General features: G+C 35.0%; 1 protein-coding gene across 1 annotated transcript; it reads right to left on the reverse strand.

Moving 5' to 3' along the window:
* Window positions 1-714: 714 nt before the first annotated feature.
* LOC141628270 (uncharacterized) lies at window positions 715-1,032 on the reverse strand. Its single transcript, XM_074441434.1, has one exon. The coding sequence runs from the start codon at window positions 1,030-1,032 to the stop codon at window positions 715-717; it is 318 nt and encodes a 105-aa protein (XP_074297535.1).
* Between the last annotated feature and the right edge of the window lie 19,567 nt (window positions 1,033-20,599).

The raw sequence follows: 20,599 nt of genomic DNA on the forward strand, positions 1-20,599 counted from the left end.
TAGAAGGGTTCCGGAATTATGAAGGCGGTAGGTGTTTCGTGGTATTTTGAGTAAATATGACTGCACTGTTCAGGCTGAGGCGCAGGCTGCGTCATGGAACGCAGGCCTGCGTAAAATGACGCATGCTGCGTCATATGACGCTGGCTGCATTTCAGTCTGCCCGTTTGCTCGAAATTGATCTTTGGATTTTGTCTTTCTTTTTCTATAGTGAGTCTCCCCCCACACTTAAACCATCCTTCAACATCCATATTGCCGAGTCGACCCTTTTCAACGCGTTTTCCCATGCTAACTAGACCATCAAATCTCCACAAGAGCATTAGTAACTTCCATGTATTTTGTTGCGATTCATTTTTACAAGGATTGAAATGACAAGAATTGAAATGACATGAAGGTAAATTCTACCTAGGAAAACGGTAAATTCTACACTAGAAGGAGAATATTTACAAACTTGTGCCCGTATTTTTAATGTCGATGACTCGACGTGTCATTGCTTGAGAATTAATCTTTGTAAATTGGATCTTCTAAAAGAAGATCCTCTTCACCTTGGTTCTCGACTCCCTTGAAGTAATGCTTCAACCTTTGACCATTGGCCTTTATCACTTTCTCCGAGGTCGGGTTCTCCACCTCCACCGCTCCATGTGGAAAAACCTTCTTGACTTTATAAGGTCCATACCATCTCGACCTTAGCTTCCCGGAAAAATTCTTGAGACGACTTTAAAACACCAAAACATCTTGTCCCTCTGCAAAAATCCTTCTTGTCACCATTTTATCATGCCAAGACCGAGCCTTCTCCTTGTAAATGCTAGCATTGTCATAGGCATTTTGCCTAAGCTCTTCCAATTCTTGAATTTGAAGCTTTCGGTGTAATCGCGCCTCATCGACATTTTGATTGAAAGCTTTGATCACCCAATATGCTTTGTGTTTAACTTCTACGGGAAGGTGACATCCCTTCCCATAAATTACCCTATATGGAGACATGTCGATTGGGGTCTTATAAGCCGTTCTATAAGCCCATAGAGCATCCTCAAGCATTTTTCTCCAATCTTTTCGGTCGGGATTGACCGTTCTTTCCAAGATGTGCTTAATCTCTTGGTTGGAAATTTCCGCTTGGCCGTTTGTTTGGGGGTGATAGGCCGTAGAAACCTTGTGGAGCACACCATATTTTTTAAGCAAGGTTGAGATCACCTTGTTGCAAAAATTTGTTCTCTTATCACTAACAATGGCCTTAGGAAATCCGAATCATGAAAATATGTTGCTCTTGACAAATGCTTTCACCGTCTTTGCATCATCACATTTTGTGGGGATGGCCTCCACCCACTTAGACACATAATCAACTGCCAAGAGGATGTAGAGATATCCATAGGAATTAGGGAATGGTCCCATGAAATCTATTCCACACACATCGAAAACCTCCAAAGAAAGCATTGGTTATTGGGGCATTTCGTTTCATCGTGAGATGTTTCCAAACCTTTGGCATCTATCACAAGTATTGACGAAGATGTGTGCATCCTTGAACAACTTGGGCCAATAGAAACCGCACTCTAGAATTTTCCATGCGGTTCTTTGAGGCCCAAAGTGACCCCCACGAGCGTATTCGTGGCAATGTTTGAGGATATATGGTATATCCACATCCGGTACACAATGCCAAATGACTTGATCTTGGCACATCTTCCATAGGTACGGGTCATCCCATATGTAGAATCGAGCATCGGCCTTGATCCTATTTCTTTGACTTGATGAGAATGAGGTTGAAAACTTCTTAGTTACCATGTAGTTTACCAAATTTGCATACCATGGCTCCGTCATCCTCAAACCATAAAGAGACTCGTGAGGCAAACTCCCATCAACTACCCCCTTTTGTTACATTTGTTGATCATTAAGTTGTAGTCGACTTAGGTGGTCGGCCACCACATTTGCCAATCCCTTTTTCTCTCTAATCTCTATGTCAAACTCGCTTAGGAGGAGAACCCATCTCATTAGTCTTGGTTTGGTATCCTTCTTGCTCACAAGTTGAGTGATGGACTTGTGATCGGTGTATACAATTACCTAGACTCCTAGCAAGTATGATCGAAACTTCTCTAGAGCATACACTACCGCCAAGAATTCCTTCTCGGTGGTAGTGTAATTTCTTTGGGCATCATTGAGGAGGGATGAGGCATATTGAATGACATATGAAGCTTTATCATCCTTTTGTCCCAAAACGGCTCCAATGGCAAAATCGCTTGCATCGGTCATGATCTCAAAGAGCCGATCCCACTTATGTGCTTGAATGATTGGGGCCGAAACAAGTCTCTCCTTCAATAGGTAAAATTCTTCCCTACAATGAGCATCAAACACAAACTCCACATCCTTGTGCAAAAGTTTGCACAAGGGGTTAGCGATTTTGGAGAAATCCTTAATAAATCTTCTATAAAAACCCGCGTGTCCCAAGAACGACCTCACGTCTCGAGTATTAGATTGATACGGCAAGGTTTTAATCACATCCACCTTAGCCGTATCCACCTCAATCCCTCTTCGCGACACTATATGTCCTAACACGATCCCGCTACTCACCATTAAGTGACACTTTTAAGAATTTAAAATGAGGTGAGAGTCTATGCGCCGTGATAGGACCATAGCGAGGTGGTCTAGACACGAGTCAAATGAGTCCCCATGGATGGTGAAGTCATCCATGAAGACTTCCAAAATACGCTCCACATAGTCCGAAAAGATACTCATCATGCACCGTTGGAATGTGCCGGGGGCATTGCACAATCCAAAGGGCATGTGGAGGTAAGCATAAGTACCAAATGGGCAACTAAATGTTGTTTTGGATTAATCCTCCGGGTGTATGAGGATTTGAAAATACCCGGAGTACTCATCCAAAAAACAATAGTACTCCTTCCCTCCTAACCTTTCTAGCATTTGATCTAGAAAGGGTAGGGGGAATTGGTCCTTCAAGGTGACTTGGTTGAGGCTGCAATAATCGATACACACCCTCCATCCCGTTTGTAAACGGGTGGGGATCAATGCCCCTTGGGTGTTTTGGACTACCGTCACCCCCCCCCTTTTTGGCACGACTTGAGTGGGACTTACCCATTGGGAATCACTAATGGGGTAGATGATTCCCATTTGAAGGAGCTTGATTACCTCTTCTTTCACCACCTCCATCATAGGTGGATTGAGTCCCCTTTGCGGTTGTCTTACGGGCTTGGTCTCCTTTTCCAACCGGATCTTATGCATGCAAGTGCTTGGACTTATTCCCTTAATATCGGCAATGCTCCACCCAAAGGCTTCCTTATGCTTTTTCAACATGGTAACTAACATCTCTTCTTGCTCCTCTTTGAGTTGGTTTGAGATGATCAATGGGAGGGTATTGTTCTCTCCCACAAAAATGTATTTGAGGTGATTTGGGAGAGGTTTTGGTTCATGTTTAGGGGGTTTTAAGATAGAGGGAAGTGGTCTTTCAAGGTTAACATCTAAGGGGAGAAAGGGTGAAAGGGATTTATGTTCTTGAGATGCCAACATTTCAGCCGTAACCAGAGAAGAACGCAGGCTGCGTGCAGGGGCGCAGGCTGCGTTGTTCGACGCAGGCTGCGTCGTGGACTCTTCTTGCTCTTTAGACAATGATTCCCATCTTCAAGCTCTTGTTCTTTGTCCAAGTCTTCCGAATATTCATGTACATCATTAGACAACACTACCCGCAAACCTTCTTGCTCCAAATCGTTAGTGAGGGCAACCTCAAGAGGGTCCCTTTGACATAAATTATACACTTGTGAAACAATTGGTTCAATGATATCCAAGAAATAACATGAATGTGAATCACTAGGTTGTTTTATGACATCATATATGTTGTAGGTGAGTTTCTTTCCATCAAACTCCAGAGTGAGGTTTCTGTTAGACACATCAATCTTGGTTTTAGAGGTCTTCATGAAAGGCCTCCCTAAAAGGATCGGAGTGGCCCTCGAGTCGGCTTCCATGTCAAGAACATAGAAGTTGGCCGGAAAGGTTAAGTGATCTACCTCTACCAACACATCCTCCACCATTCCCTTTGGGTATATGCTTGAGCGATCCGCAAGTTGGATCACTACATCGGTTTTGTTCAATGGTGGAAGTCCCAAGGTCTTATAGAGGATATATGGCATAACATTAATTGATGCACCAAGGTCTAACATAGCATGAGTAAAACACTTGTCCCCAATAGAGCATGGTATGGTGAACATTCCCGGGTCACCACACTTTTTGGGAAGTGATTTTTTAAATATGGCGGAGACATGTTCACTTACCCGTACTTTTTGGGTTCCCTTCCTTGGGCTTCTCCTAGGTGTACAAAGTTCCTTGAGAAACTTTGTATACCTCGGAACACCTTTCAAAAGATTTAGCAAAGGGATGTTTACTACTCACTTTCTAAAAGTTTCATAGAGATCCTCATCTCTTTCTGAAGGAAATGTAGATCTATATACTAACATACTCATATATGTTTAAAAATAATTTGTCATAAAATTAACTAATGATCTTATGCATGCAAACATTAAAACAAAACAAGGAAGAAACATTATTCTTACATTGTGATTTCGGTTCATATGGGCACAAAAGAGATCTCCTTCTCTTTTGTTCTTGTGCTTTCCTCAATGGATGAACAAGGACTCAAATGTAGAATCCCTCCCAAAAGCATATACCCAAGGAATACATCTTAATAAACCAATACTATTTAGATCTAGTAATAATATTAGTTTTACAATAAAATTGACACAAAATAAATTGTATTTTGGCTCTCTTGAAAATTTCGGTCAAGAGGTGGTGTTTTGTGAGGTTTTTATTTCTCTAGATTTCACAATATGTAGAGAGTATATTAATTTTCTCACACTAGAAAATTATATTGTTGTATGAATGAATTAATTGGAAAAAGAAAACCCTCTCTTTTCTTTTCATTTTTTGGCCAAAAAAAATGGCTTTGGGTAGGTTGCCCAATAGCTTTCATTTTTGCTCTTCACAAGAGACTAGGCATGCAAGCCTACTACCTAGTGTTATGATTGTGTTTCCATTTAAAAATAAATAACACAATATAAACTATACACTCACCCATATTTTCGGTTTTAGGTATAAAATGGAGAATCCATTTTATTTTGTCATTTGTCAAATTTGTCACATGTAACATGTTACATGACATGTTACAATGCAATGTATTTTTATCATATTAAAAATCAACATACTCATAAAATATGTCATTTACAAAATCGACTAGTAATTCGTAATTACTCGTACCAAAAATGTTTCCAAATTATAAACTACAACATTCTGTATTTATAATAATTTATTCATTCCGTTTCAATTGTTTCTGTAAACAATAATTTCATCCAAGTAATAAAATAATTCGATTACTTAGACCGTGTCTTATTTAATCATATTTACAATAAGATACGTAAATTTTACTCACAAAATCATCCGTCAATTTTAAGTAATTTAATTAACTCGTATCGGTATACGATGAATTAAATAATCAATTAAGAGTATTTCCCTATAGGTACGACCTAAGGGGATCAACTGATCACCACCGTCGCACGACAGTAATGTCAAACTCTAGTCAGCCAATCATTACCAATATGTGTGGACCAGTTGATTGTAAAATATTACATCCCATATGTATTCTTAAAATGAGATTTAATAATGATATTTAAATAATGTGAGCGCACTATTGTTGAGGACACATTTCCCAACAATCTCCCACTTGTCCTCGACAAGTGTGCGTCACCAGTTCTCTTGTCCTATTACTATCTCCCACTCAATACAAGGTGTCTTTCATGTCGTACTTGCAAGTGATCATATCGAGAGTGGTTTCCTCGATCTGGAGAATAACTGTTTGACCGGATTTATCCACTCTGGATACCTTCCGAGCGTGGCCACGCATTTCCAGTTCATTACTTCTCGAGTGGCCCTGAGATATTGTTATAACCCTGACAAAGGGGTGGACAATTCCTATCGCACTCATTCCCTTCGACTAGCCACAGCCATCATAACCCAAAATATGCCCATTTGACCCCATTTACGAAGGTCGTAGTAACACAAATCAAAGTTAATCGAAATCGTGCCATCTTAGGCGAATAGTCTTTAGTCAAAAGAATCGACTCATTTGAATACTATAGTAGCTCTCGCCACGACCAGGCTATATAAATTTGCCAGAACTCTATAAGCGGTCATAAGGCCCGACAAAATGTTCCTAACAGTCTGCCTATGTGATCGACTAGTTATCTCACATGACTCTATGGCACTTGAACTTGCCATCAATCGCATCACACTCTAGTCACTTCGAGACGTCACCTCATACAAGTGACTATGGGCGAATACAATGCTAATCCGTGTTCACTTTAACGGGGTTCAATGTTGTCTCTACAACCCGTTTGGATGTAACAAAGTATAAAGGAGCTTTTAAAGTAAAAACTCGAACGACAAATGCGATTATCACATATGAATAGTCAATGCCTGATTCATATTTCATATTCTATAATCTAATTTGATCTTGAATGTAGTTATTCATCTCAATTCAATTGAAATGACATGATTCATGATGTTTAGCCTTTAAGAAGGCTTTGGTTAGTAGGTTTTATCAATTTCTTGCACCTTACTCAACCTTACTACATACTTGTTTTCCTTTATAATGTAAACATTTACATTACAAAACTTTCTGAGTACGTGTCGAGATCCAATCAAGACATAGGCCTTCTAGCCTTAGAATAGCTCCCACTGTTTTCGCAGTGTGCGGGACTCTTCCTTCTTGCACATCCCATGATTGCAAGTGTACTCAATTTCCGTTATCAATATCTCTCATTGTTCTTTATTGCCTAGAACGATTCTAGAAAATCTATTTCTTAATTATCATTGCCACAATGGTATGTTAACCATCCTAATGTGTTTTGATTATGGTTTTGTCGGAAACCATGCGCAATCTCAATTGTCAATTGTCACTTGTGTAACACCCTTACACAAAATTGCATCATAAACACTTTGCATCATAGCCTTAATGCTTCTGCAAGCACTTAAGGGTAATCTTTATGGCTTACTTGGCAAAGATTACTTAAATTCGATTTTGAAAACAATTCATCATACTCGAAGTATATGAAGTGTTATACATCATTACTCATTTAATTGATCCGGCAGCGGAAACAAATGAAACCAATCAAATATGTTCAATTTAATTGAACTGGTCATGAATCTTATCAACATAAGACTTCTTATTGACGCTAATATCACGTGGATTTATCTTCATAAATCCGTATATTAAAGATGTATTATAATACTCCAAAAGTCTTAAATCATTCGCAATGATCAATATGTCATCCACATATCGGACTAATTAAAATTTTCGTAACTCCCACTAAACTTCATGTATAAACACAACTTCTCGACTTATCGAGAAATGTTTTGCCACATGATCAAAATGTTGATTCTAACTCATTGATGTCCTACTTAAGATCCTCTCTTAAGTTTCACATTATCTTAAGATTGCAAGAATCTATAAAACTCATGACATGTATTGAATACATTCCTTCTATTGAAGAAGTGGGTTTTAGATTCACTTGCTGTATGCATATCCTCATAACAAAACACAATCCCTAAGAAGATCCAAATAGACTTAATCATTTCAATTAGTGCAAAACTCTTTGCAACCAATCTTGCTTTGAAATATCTCTTTATTAGTGCAAAACCCTTTGTCACTAATCAAGCCCTTTCGTTTCGGATTTTCATGGCTCTAAGCCTTGTATTGAGTTGTGACATAAACACTCTTATGTAAGTCATATGTTCATTACTTTCTAGAATTAATCAACTTGAATCAAACAATTTCTTTTGTAAGTTATAAGCTCTTTACTTTCTTAAAAGTAGCATGAATTCATCATTTTTAACAAGTGACGAATTTAACCTCCTAGGTTTTGAAGAAATAATGCCTTACACAAAACGTCTCATGTAGCCAAGAAAGACCAGTTTCTTGCGACATAACATTCTCTGTGGCTCTTGAATAATTTCTCCCACTCTGTCTTCTAGAAATAAACTTGTATTTTAGAAAGACAGCTTCATGAGCCGCAAACCCGTCGTGCTCGTGATAATTGCAAGGGAAAAATGAGCATTTGTTTCTTGTGAAAACTTACAACCATGGTACCCTTACCATTTCATATCTCATATGATTCGATTTAGTGGAAAAATAATTTAGACAAAAATGATAAAATCCCCAAAAGGATCAAGTAACTCAAAGTAACTTGATTGAAATCCAAACCATATCGAATAGCGTTTGATTTCTTATCTAATCACACATTATTCCATAATGCGTGCTAAGAGAGATTAACTTGTGATACTATATCACATTTCCTTTGGCTTATATCAAAGTCTTCACTTTGATAATCCCATCACGACTAAATCGTGATTCCTTGAACTCTTTGAAATTCTTCAAAGATTTCTCCTTTTACCTTATTAAGTGAACATATTAGCGTCAACTTATATCGTTGGTAAAAGAAAATGATCAACCTATTTTGGATCGATGATATACAACCTCGATCTCCTTTTCAACCAAAAGGCACGAGACATCTTGCTTTGAATACAAGATACGCATATACCATTAACAATCTAATGGTTTCAAGAGTACTCGATAACTCTTTGCGTTCATCATTCCAAAATTTAAGGTTTAATCTTGGGTTACCAATTTGAGTCTTACATCATCTACATGATATATATTATACTAGTTTGGTTTAGAATATAATCACCTTGATAATGGGCTAGCCATACATCAAATCGTGGTGTATAGGGTCACAAAAGTGAAAACCTCTTTTGTATCTTAACAAGTTTATATCCTTATTTAGAGTTTATGCACTTAATAGTCATAATTAAGTACAACTTTAAATCCAAAAACTAGATTGAGTACACAATTACTCTATCTCTCGACATTATTGTTGCTAGTCGTCATATTCTTATCATCCCATGTATCAAACATAATGATGAAAACCACCACCGGTTTCTAATATTGGCGAAGTAGTACTAGCAAAATTTATGTCAATCATATAAACATTTAAAGAAGAAGATCCCATTAGATGTCCCACAACTAACTTGTTGATTCTTCAATAATTTGGGGTAGTTTCCTTTCTCGTGTCCAACATTTAAGACAATGGAAACTTTATCGGTCGGGATTGATAGGTTTAGTATCGTCATTCTCAACAACTTTACCTTTAACATAACCTTGTATCAATTCCATACTAATTTTACTTCTTTAACCTCGTCCTCATCTTAACGGTTTAAGAGAATGCTCCCACTCATTTCAATGAGTCTTTACTTAGAGAAGCAAAGGTGAATCTTATAAAGATTACTCTTCAATTCAATTGTTTTAGTCTTAAAACTTTCATTGAAGTGGTTGCGTTATTTTGGTCAATTACGAATTCTGACAAAACTAATTACCAAAACAATTTATTGCTTCAAGGTACTTAATTCAATTAAGTATATGAAAAACAATCCATTGTAAGTAGATGTGTTAGTCTAGAATCAAAAACCTGTTTGATAATGAATAACATTAATCTATACTCCTTGCAAGAGATCCTTAGCAATGGTTAAAACGAGGTTTTTAGAAGGAAACATTCAAATTTTGTCTTTAGTTACGATGTTTTAATGGAGATTTGAATCGAAATGATATCGTATATGAATTGTGGTAAAGAAATAGAACAATATGATAACGGAATAATGGAAAACTTGACATTTATCGTTTTATTAATACTTGTAAATAACAAGTAAAGCATTTACATAGTGACCTCTACCCAACTATGATAAATGATTCCAAGACCCAAATTCATATTAACTTGGGCACGGTGTGGCCGATGAAACCCTTATCAATATAACTCGGTGGATTAACGCTTTAATCGATTCTACTTTTAGAACTCTTGATCGATAATATTACATTAACATATATTTTTAGCCCAAAACACATTCAACAAGGGGACGGTGTGGCCGATAAAACCCTTATCGAAAAACTTTTGTTGAGTTCAATCCAAATTTCGAATAAATGTGTCCATGATCCAAACCCACATTAACTTCGGCACGGTGAGGCCGATGAAACCCTTATCAACATGAATTCGGTGGATAGACATTTATCACCCACTTCCCCTACGTAACAAGGTTTGTACCCCGCTGTGGCCGAGTGCACTCCCTCACGAAATAGGTTTTCATGGTTTCTACTATTTGGTAAGGCTATGTCTCAATTAATTGTTTTAGCGAGAGGTCATGTCAATTTATTATCTATCACGTTTTAAGTGAACTAAAGCGGTGAACTACGATAATTTTAATTGACACGGTCGATAAGCTCGATAAAATGACAATGCATGTTTAGTTATGGCGATTTAGCGATGCATGTGACATAAAATAAAATGCAAGCATAAAAATAAATAAATCCCAGTATGGCCTTTCCTAAAATAGAAAAACTATTTAACTATTACATGTTCGGAAACCAACTCCATTGGTCCCTTGACCTTCGGTTGTGGCACGCATCTCGAGGTAACACCGTCTTTATGTATCAACATCTTGAAGAAATCCGTCTTTGGGAACTCCGAGATAAATAAAATTACATAATAAACTACATAATTTCCTATTATACATTTGTAACTAAAATAAAATAAATCTATTAAATTACAAAACGGTGATACGAGATCACAATAAATTACAACCGAATCGATATTCCCATACATTTCGGGAAATACCAATTAAAATCTAAGGCCATACTAAGTAAAATTACATAATTCAAAATTACATAAACTAAAATTATGACAATTATAAAGAAAATGCAGCATTATAATATGTATGATCATGCCCAATTTTATGCTAAATCGCCTTTAATTAGCCAATATCGTATATTACTCGGTTTTTACGGATTTGCGTGATTTCAACATTTTTATAATCACAAGAATACATAAACTCATATTTATGCATAAGTTAATTACCCTAACCTCTTAGGACTCAAAATTTAGTCTTCACTAATAATTTGACCATAATTAACCCATATTTTATAAAATTGTTCATAAATGGACCAAAAATTACAAAAATAAGCTATAAACTTCAAATAAATCACAAAATTTCAAATAAATTCAAAATTCAAAATTTAAAATTATGAACATTCTGGAAAAATACCATGACACTCATAATGTTCAAAATCTTAGGTTAAAAATTTCGAAATTTTGCCGGAAAAACAATGTTGCGGTTTATCGATTTTTAATAAAATAATCATAAAAACATGGAAAAATTATATTCATAAACTTTTCAATTTTAGATCTGAAAAAGATAATAAAATTCAACATTAGACATTTTTCCTAAGTCATAGATTATGTTTTATTAATTTTTTTCACTAATAATGTCACTATTTATGCTATATTTCTTCAAAAATCCATAAATTATGCAAAAATACTTCTTTATAGCCAATTATTTTACACACATCTTGTAAAATTGCATCTGACAACATATTAATTTTCTATGACCAGATTCGAAATTTAACTCATATTAACCTATTTTTCACCTAAATCCGAATTTAATAATGAAAAAACCATTTTTCGAGCATAACAAGTCCAAAAATTATGAAAATTTACAGGTTATCTCAAAATAATATATGTGACAACATATCCAAAAATCAATGGAAAATTCGAAGTATAGCTAATTTTAGACCGAAAATTACATTTTTACTCATAAAATCATATTTAAATGCCATTATTGTATAATATGAACAATAAAAATCCGAAAAATTAACCAAAATATCCTAAAACATTTTAGGACCAGAAATATTAACATGCATGAATTAATTTCGTGATATATCATAATAACACAAATTTTACAAGTTTTATATGTTATTCTTATAACTCGGAAAAACTTTTAACCGATTTGCATGCAAACAACCGTGGCTCTTGATACCGATTGAAGGAAATGTAGATCTATATACTAACATACTCATATATGTTTAAAAATAATTTGTCATAAAAATAACTAATGATCTTATGCATGCGAACATTAAAACAAAACAAGGAAGAAACATTATTCTTACATTGTGATTTCGGTTCATATGGGCACAAAAGAGATCTCCTTCTCTTTTGTTATTGTGCTTTCCTCAATGGATGAACAAGGACTCAAATGTAGAATCCCTCCCAAAAGCATATACCCAAGGAATACATCTTAATAAACCAATACTATTCAGATCTAATAATAATATTAGTTTTACAATAAAATTGACACAAAATAAATTGTAGTTTGGCTCTTGAAAATTTCGGTCAAGAGGTGGTGTTTTGTGAGGTTTTTATTTCTCTATATTTCACAATATGTAGAGAGTATATTAATTTTCTCACACTAGAAAATTATATTGTTGTATGAATGAATTAATTGGAAAAAGAAAACCCTCTCTTTTCTTTTCATTTTTGGCCGAAAAAAAATGGCTTTGGGTAGGTTGCCCAATAGCTTTCGTTTTTGCTCTTCACAAGAGACTAGGCATGCAAGCCTACTACCTAGTGTTATGATTGTGTTTCCATTTAAAAATAAATAACACAATATAAACTATACACTCACCCATATTTTCGGTTTTAGGTATAAAATGGAGAATCCATTTTATTTTGTCATTTGTCAAATTTGTCACATGTAACATGTTACATGACATGTTACAATGCAATGTATTTTTATCATATTAAAAATCAACATACTCATAAAATATGTCATTTACAAAATCGACTAGTAATTCTTAATTACTCGTACCAAAAATGTTTCCAAATTATAAACTACAACATTCTGTATTTATAATAATTTATTCATTCCGTTTCAATTGTTTCTGTAAACAATAATTTCATCCAAGTAATAAAATAATTCGATTACTTAGACCGTGTCTTATTTAATCATATTTACAATAAGATACGTAAATTTTACTCACAAAATCATCCGTCAATTTTAAGTAATTTAATTAACTCGTATCGGTATACGATGAATTAAATAATCAATTAAGAGTATTTCCCTATAGGTACGACCTAAGGGGATCAACTGATCACCACCGTCGCACGACAGTAATGTCAAACTCTAGTCAGCCAATCATTACCGATATGTGTGGACCAGTTGACTGTAAAATATTATATCCCATATGTATTCTTAAAATGAGATTTAATAATGATATTTAAATAATGTGAGCGCACTATTGTTGAGGACACATTTCCCAACAATCTCCCACTTGTCCTCGACAAGTGTGCGTCACTGATTCTCTTGTCCTATTACTATCTCCCACTCAATGCAAGGTGTCTTTCAGGTCGTACTTGCAAGTGATCATATCGAGAGTGGTTTCCTCGATCTGGAGAATAACTGTTTGACCGGATTTATCCACTCTGGATACCTTCCGAGCGTGGCCACGCATTTCCAGTTCATTACTCCTCGAGTGGCCCTGAGATATTGTTATAACCCTGACAAAGGGGTGGACAATTCCTATCGCACTCATTCCCTTCGACTAGCCACATCCATCATAACCCAAAATATGCCCATTTGACCCCATTTACGAAGGTCGTAGTAACACAAATCAAAGTTAATGTGAAACTGTGCCATCTTAGGCGAATAGTCTTTAGTCAAAAGAATCGACTCATTTGAATACTATAGTAGCTCTCGCCACGACCAGGCTATATAAATTTGCCAGAACTCTATAAGCGGTCATAAGGCCCGACAAAATGGTCCTAACAGTCTGCCTATGTGATCGACTAGTTATCTCACATGACTCTATGGCACTTGAACTTGCCATCAATCGCATCACCCTCTAGTCACTTCGAGACGTCACCTCATACAAGTGACTATGGGCGAATACAATGCTAATCCGTGTTCACTTTAACGGGGTTCAATGTTGTCTCTACAACCCGTTTGGATGTAACAAAGTATAAAGGAGCTTTTAAAGTAAAAACTCGAACGACAAATGCGATTATCACATATGAATAGTCAATGCCTGATTACTATTTCATATTCTATAATCTAATTTGATCTTGAATGTAGTTATTCATCTCAATTCAATTGAAATGACATGACTCATCATGTTTAGCCTTTAAGAAGGCTTTGGTTAGTAGGTTTTATCAATTTCTTGCACCTTACTCAACCTTACTACATACTTGTTTTCCTTTATAATGTAGACATTTGCATTACAAAACTTTCTGAGTACATGTCGAGATCCAATCAAGACATAGGCCTTCTAGCCTTAGAATAGCTCCCACTGTTTTCGCAGTGTGCGGGACTCTTCCTTCTTGCACATCCCATGATTGCAAGTGTACTCAATTTCCGTTATCAATATCTCTCATTGTTCTTTATTGCCTAGAACGATTCTAGAAAATCTACTTCTTAATTATCATTGCCACAATGGTATCTTAACCATCCTAATGTGTTTTGATTATGGTTTTGTCGGAAACCATGCGCAATCTCAATTGTCAATTGTCACTTGTGTAACACCCTTACACAAAATTGCATCATAAACACTTTGCATCATAGCCTTAATGCTTCTGCAAGCACTTAAGGGTAATCTTTATGGCTTACTTGGCAAAGATTACTTAAATTCGATTTTGAAAACAATTCATCATACTCGAAGTATATGAAGTGTTATACATCATTACTCATTTAATTGATCCGGCAACGGAAGCAAATGAAACCAATCAAATATGTTCAATTTAATTGAACTGGTCATGAATCTTATCAACATAAGACTTCTTATTGACGCTAATATCACGTGGATTTATCTTCATAAATCCGTATATTAAAGATGTATTATAATACTCCAAAAGTCTTAAATCATTCGCAATGATCAATATGTCATCCACATATCGGACTAATTAAAATTTTCGTAACTCCCACTAAACTTCATGTATAAACACAACTTCTCGACTTATCGAGAAATGTTTTGCCACATGATCAAAATGTTGATTCTAACTCATTGATGTCCTACTTAAGATCCTCTCTTAAGTTTCACATTATCTTAAGATTGCAAGAATCTATAAAACTCATGACATGTATTGAATACATTCCTTCTATTGAAGAAGTGGGTTTTAGATTCACTTGTTGTATGCATATCCTCATAACAAAACACAATCCCTAAGAAGATCCAAATAGACTTAATCATTTCTATTAGTGCAAAACTCTTTGCAACCAATCTTGCTTTGAAATATCTCTTTATTAGTGCAAAACCCTTTGTCACTAATCAAGCCCTTTCGTTTCGGATTTTCATGGCTCTAAGCCTTGTATTGAGTTGTGACTTAAACACTCTTATGTAAGTCATATGTTCATTACTTTCTAGAAGTAATCAACTTGAATCAAACAATTTCTTTTGTAAGTTATAAGCTCTTTACTTTCTTAAAAGTAGCATGAATTCATCATTTTTAACAAGTGACGAATTTAACCTCCTAGGTTTTGAAGAAATAATGCCTTACACAAAACGTCTCATGTAGCCAAGAAAGACCAGTTTCTTGCGACATAACATTCTCTGTGGCTCTTGAATAATTTCTCCCACTCTGTCTTCTAGAAATAAACTTGTATTTTAGAAAGACAGCTTCATGAGCCGCAAACCCGTCGTGCTCCTGATAATTGCAATGGAAAAATGAGCATTTGTTTCTTGTGAAAACTTACAACCATGGTACCCTTACCATTTCATATATCATATGATTCGATTTAGTGGAAAAATAATTTAGACAAAAATTATAAAATCCCCAAAAGGATCAAGTAACTCAAAGTAACTTGATTGAAATCCAAACCATATCGAATAGCGTTTGATTTCTTATCTAATCACACATTATTCCATAATGCGTGCTAAGAGAGATTAACTTGTGATACTATATCACATTTCCTTTGGCTTATATCAAAGTCTTCACTTTGATAATCCCATCACGACTAAATCGTGATTCCTTGAACTCTTTGAAATTCTTTAAATATTTCTCCTTTTACCTTATTAAGTGAACATATTAGCGTCAACTTATATCGTTGGCAAAAGAAAATGATCAACCTATTTTGGATCGATGATATACAACCTCGATCTCCTTTTCAACCAAAAGGCACGAGACATCTTGCTTTGAATACAAGATACGCATATACCATTAACAATCTAATGGTTTCAAGAGTACTCGATAACTCTTTGCGTTCATCATTCCAAAATTTAAGGTTTAATTTTGGGTTACCAATTTGAGTCTTACATCATCTAGATGATATATATTATACTAGTTTGGTTTTGAATATAATCACCTTGATAATGGGCTAGCCATACATCAAATCGTGGTGTATAGGGTCACAAAAGTGAAAACCTCTTTTGTATCTTAACAAGTTTATATCCTTATTTAGAGTTTATGCACTTAATAGTCATAATTAAGTACAACTTTAAATCCAAAAACTAGATTGAGTACACAATTACTCTATCTCTCGACATTATTGTTGCTAGTCGTCATATTCTTATCATCCCATGTATCAAACATAATGATGAAAACCACCACCGGTTTCTAATATTGACGAAGTAGTACTAGCAAAATTTATGTCAATCATATAAACATTTAAAGAAGAAGATCCCATTAGATGTCCCACAACTAACTTGTTGATTCTTCAATAATTTGGGGTAGTTTCCTTTCTCGTGTCCAACATTTAAGACAATGGAAACTTTATCGGTCGGGATTGATAGGTTTAGTATCGTCATTCTCAACAACTTTACCTTTAACATAACCTTGTATCAATTCCATACTAATTTTACTTCTTTAACCTCGTCCTCATCTTAACGGTTTAAGAGAATGCTCCCACTCATTTCAATGAGTCTTTACTTAGAGAAGCAAAGGTGAATCTTATAAAGATTACTCTTCAATTCAATCGTTTTAGTCTTAAAACTTTCATTGAAGTGGTTGCGTTATTTTGGTCAATTACGAATTCTGACAAAACTAATTACCAAAACAATTTATTGCTTCAAGGTACTTAATTCAATTAAGTATATGAAAAACAATCCATTGTAAGTAGATGTGTTAGTCTAGAATCAAAAACCTGTTTGATAATGAATAACATTAATCTATACTCCTTGCAAGAGATCCTTAGCAATGGTTAAAACGAGGTTTTTAGAAGGAAACATTCAAATTTTGTCTTTAGTTACGATGTTTTAATGGAGATTTGAATTGAAATGATATCGTAAATGAATTGTGGTAAAGAAATAGAACAATATGATAACGGAATAATGGAAAACTTGACATTTATCGTTTTATTAATACTTGTAAATAACAAGTAAAGCATTTACATAGTGACCTCTACCCAACTATGATAAATGATTCCAAGACCCAAATTCATATTAACTTGGGCACGGTGTGGCCGATGAAACCCTTATCAATATAACTCGGTGGATTAACGCTTTAATCGATTCTACTTTTAGAACTCTTGGTCGATAATATTACATTAACATATATCTTTAGCCCAAAACACATTCAACAAGGGGACGGTGTGGCCGATAAAACCCTTATCGAAAAACTTTTGTTGAGTTCAATCCAAATTTCGAATAAATGTGTCCATGATCCAAACCCACATTAACTTGGGCACAGTGTGGCCGATGAAACCCTTATCAACATGAATTCGGTGGATAGACATTTATCACCCACTTCCCCTACGTAACAAGGTTTGTACCCCGCTGTGGCCGAGTGCACTCCCTCACGAAATAGGTTTTCATGGTTTCTACTATTTGGTAAGGCTATGTCTCAAGTAATTGTTTTAGCGAGAGGTCATGTCAATTTATTATCTATCACGTTTTAAGTGAACTAAAGCGATGAACTACGATAATTTTAATTGACACGGTCGATAAGCTCGATAAAATGACAATGCATGTTTAGTTATGGCGATTTAGCGATGCATGTGACATAAAATAAAATGCAAGCATAAAAATAAATAAATCCTAGTATGGCCTTTCCTAAACATTAGATGTCCCGCAACTAACTTGTTGATTCTTCAATAATTTGGGGTAGTTTCCTTTCTTGTGTCCAACATTTAAGACAATGGAAACTTTATCGGTCGGGATTGATAGGTTTAGTATCGTCATTCTCAACAACTTTACCTTTAACATAACCTTGTATCAATTCCATACTAATTTTACTTCTTTAACCTCGTCCTCATCTTAACGGTTTAAGAGAATGCTCCCACTCATTTCAATGAGTCTTTACTTAGAGAAGCAAAGGTGAATCTTATAAAGATTACTCTTCAATTCAATCGTTTTAGTCTTAAAACTTTCATTGAAGTGGTTGCGTTATTTTGGTCAATTACGAATTCTGACAAAACTAATTACCAAAACAATTTATTGCTTCAAGGTACTTAATTCAATTAAGTATATGAAAAACAATCCATTGTAAGTAGATGTGTTAGTCTAGAATCAAAAACCTGTTTGATAATGAATAACATTAATCTATACTCCTTGCAAGAGATCCTTAGCAATGGTTAAAACGAGGTTTTTAGAAGGAAACATTCAAATTTTGTCTTTAGTTACGATGTTTTAATGGAGATTTGAATCGAAATGATATCGTATATGTTATTCTTATAACTCGGAAAAACTTTTAACCGATTTGCATGCAAACAACCGTGGCTCTTGATACCGATTGAAGGAAATGTAGATCTATATACTAACATACTCATATATGTTTAAAAATAATTTGTCATAAAATTAACTAATGATCTTATGCATGCAAACATTAAAACAAAACAAGGAAGAAACATTATTCTTACATTGTGATTTCGGTTCATATGGGCACAAAAGAGATCTCCTTCTCTTTTGTTCTTGTGCTTTACTCAATGGATGAACAAGGACTCAAATGTAGAATCCCTCCCAAAAGCATATACCCAAGGAATACATCTTAATAAACCAATACTATTTAGATCTAGTAATAATATTAGTTTTACAATAAAATTAACACAAAATAAATTGTATTTTGGCTCTTGAAAATTTCGGTCAAGAGGTGGTGTTTTGTGAGGTTTTTATTTCTCTAGATTTCACAATATGTAGAGAGTATATTAATTTTCTCACACTAGAAAATTATATTGTTGTATGAATGAATTAATTGGAAAAAGAAAACGCTCTCTTTTGTTTTCATTTTTTGCCGAAAAAAAATGGCTTTGGGTAGGTTGCCCAATAGCTTTCATTTTTGCTATTCACAAGAGACTAGGCATGCAAGCCTACTACCTAGTGTTATGATTGTGTTTCCATTTAAAAATAAATAACACAATATAAACTATACACTCACCCATATTTTCGGTTTTAGGTATAAAATGGAGAATCCATTTTATTTTGTCATTTGTCAAATTTGTCACATGTAACATGTTACATGACATGTTACAATGCAATGTATTTTTATCATATTAAAAATCAACATACTCATAAAATATGTCATTTACAAAATCGACTAGTAATTCGTAATTACTCGTACCAAAAATGTTTCCAAATTATAAACTACAACATTCTGTATTTATAATAATTTATTCATTCCGTTTCAATTGTTTCTGTAAACAATAATTTCATCCAAGTAATAAAATAATTCGATTACTTAGACCGTGTCTTATTTAATCATATTTACAATAAGATACGTAAATTTTACTCACAAAATCATCCGTCAATTTTAAGTAATTTAATTAACTCGTATCGGTATACGATCAATTAAATAATCAATTAAGAGTATTTCCCTATAGGTACGACCTAAGGGGATCAACTGATCACCACCGTCGCACGACAGTAATGTCAAACTCTAGTCAGCCAATCATTACCGATATGTGTGGACCAGTTGACTGTAAAATATTACATCCCATATGTATTCTTAAAATGAGATTTAATAATGATATTTAAATCATGTGAGCGCACTATTGTTGAGGACACATTTCCCAACACTTTCGACCCTCTTTGAATGTGTGAGAGCATTAGGAAAAGGTACCTCCACAATATATTCTCTTTCGATCTCCTCAATTTGATCTTTGGTGTTGTTGCTTCCTTGCTTTTCTTTGTCATTGCTCAAGGAACTCTTCTCCTCTTATTCATTAGCTTTAGAGGGTGTCTATTTCTCCTTTTTAACCACTAACTCTTCTTCAATTTGTTCTTCAATGTGAATAACCCTCTCATGTGACTTGGCCTTTCTCTTCTTCTTTGGGGGGATTCTAGGGTTCTCCCCTTTCTCAATGTCATTGCACTTGGATTTTCCTTTGGTGGAAATGTTGTATATGGAATCGAATTGGAGTTCCTTTGATTGTTATTGGCCATTTCATGTGCAATTTGGCCAAGTTGGATCTCAAGGTTCTTCACCCTAGCATCACTTGTAATCTTGTTCGCATCCATCTTGTCAAACCTCTTGGTATTTTCAGCTTGCCCTTTCATGATCATCTTAACCATCTCATTAGTAGACAAATCTTCATTTCCTTGGGAGGAAGAGCCCCCTCCTTGTTTGAAGTTCTTGTTGTTACCTTGGAAGTTCCCTTGGTGTCCTTGGTTTCCAAATTGGAAAGATCCTCCTTTGGCTTTTTGATGATTGTTATTCCTTTGGTAATTGGAGTTTTGTTCTTGTGAGTTGGAGTTCTTCAAGTGGTTGAATTGACCATTTTGAAAGCTTCTAGAGGTTTCCCCTCCCCAAGAAAGGTT

This window comes from Silene latifolia, chromosome Y (assembly GCF_048544455.1).
Source record: "Silene latifolia isolate original U9 population chromosome Y, ASM4854445v1, whole genome shotgun sequence".
NCBI classification, from domain to species: domain Eukaryota; kingdom Viridiplantae; phylum Streptophyta; class Magnoliopsida; order Caryophyllales; family Caryophyllaceae; genus Silene; species Silene latifolia.

Excerpts from the sequence above, each read along its gene's own strand:
- LOC141628270 (XM_074441434.1), bottom strand. The coding sequence starts at position 1,032 with ATGCTTGAGGATGCTCTATGGGCTTATAGAACGGCTTATAAGACCCCA.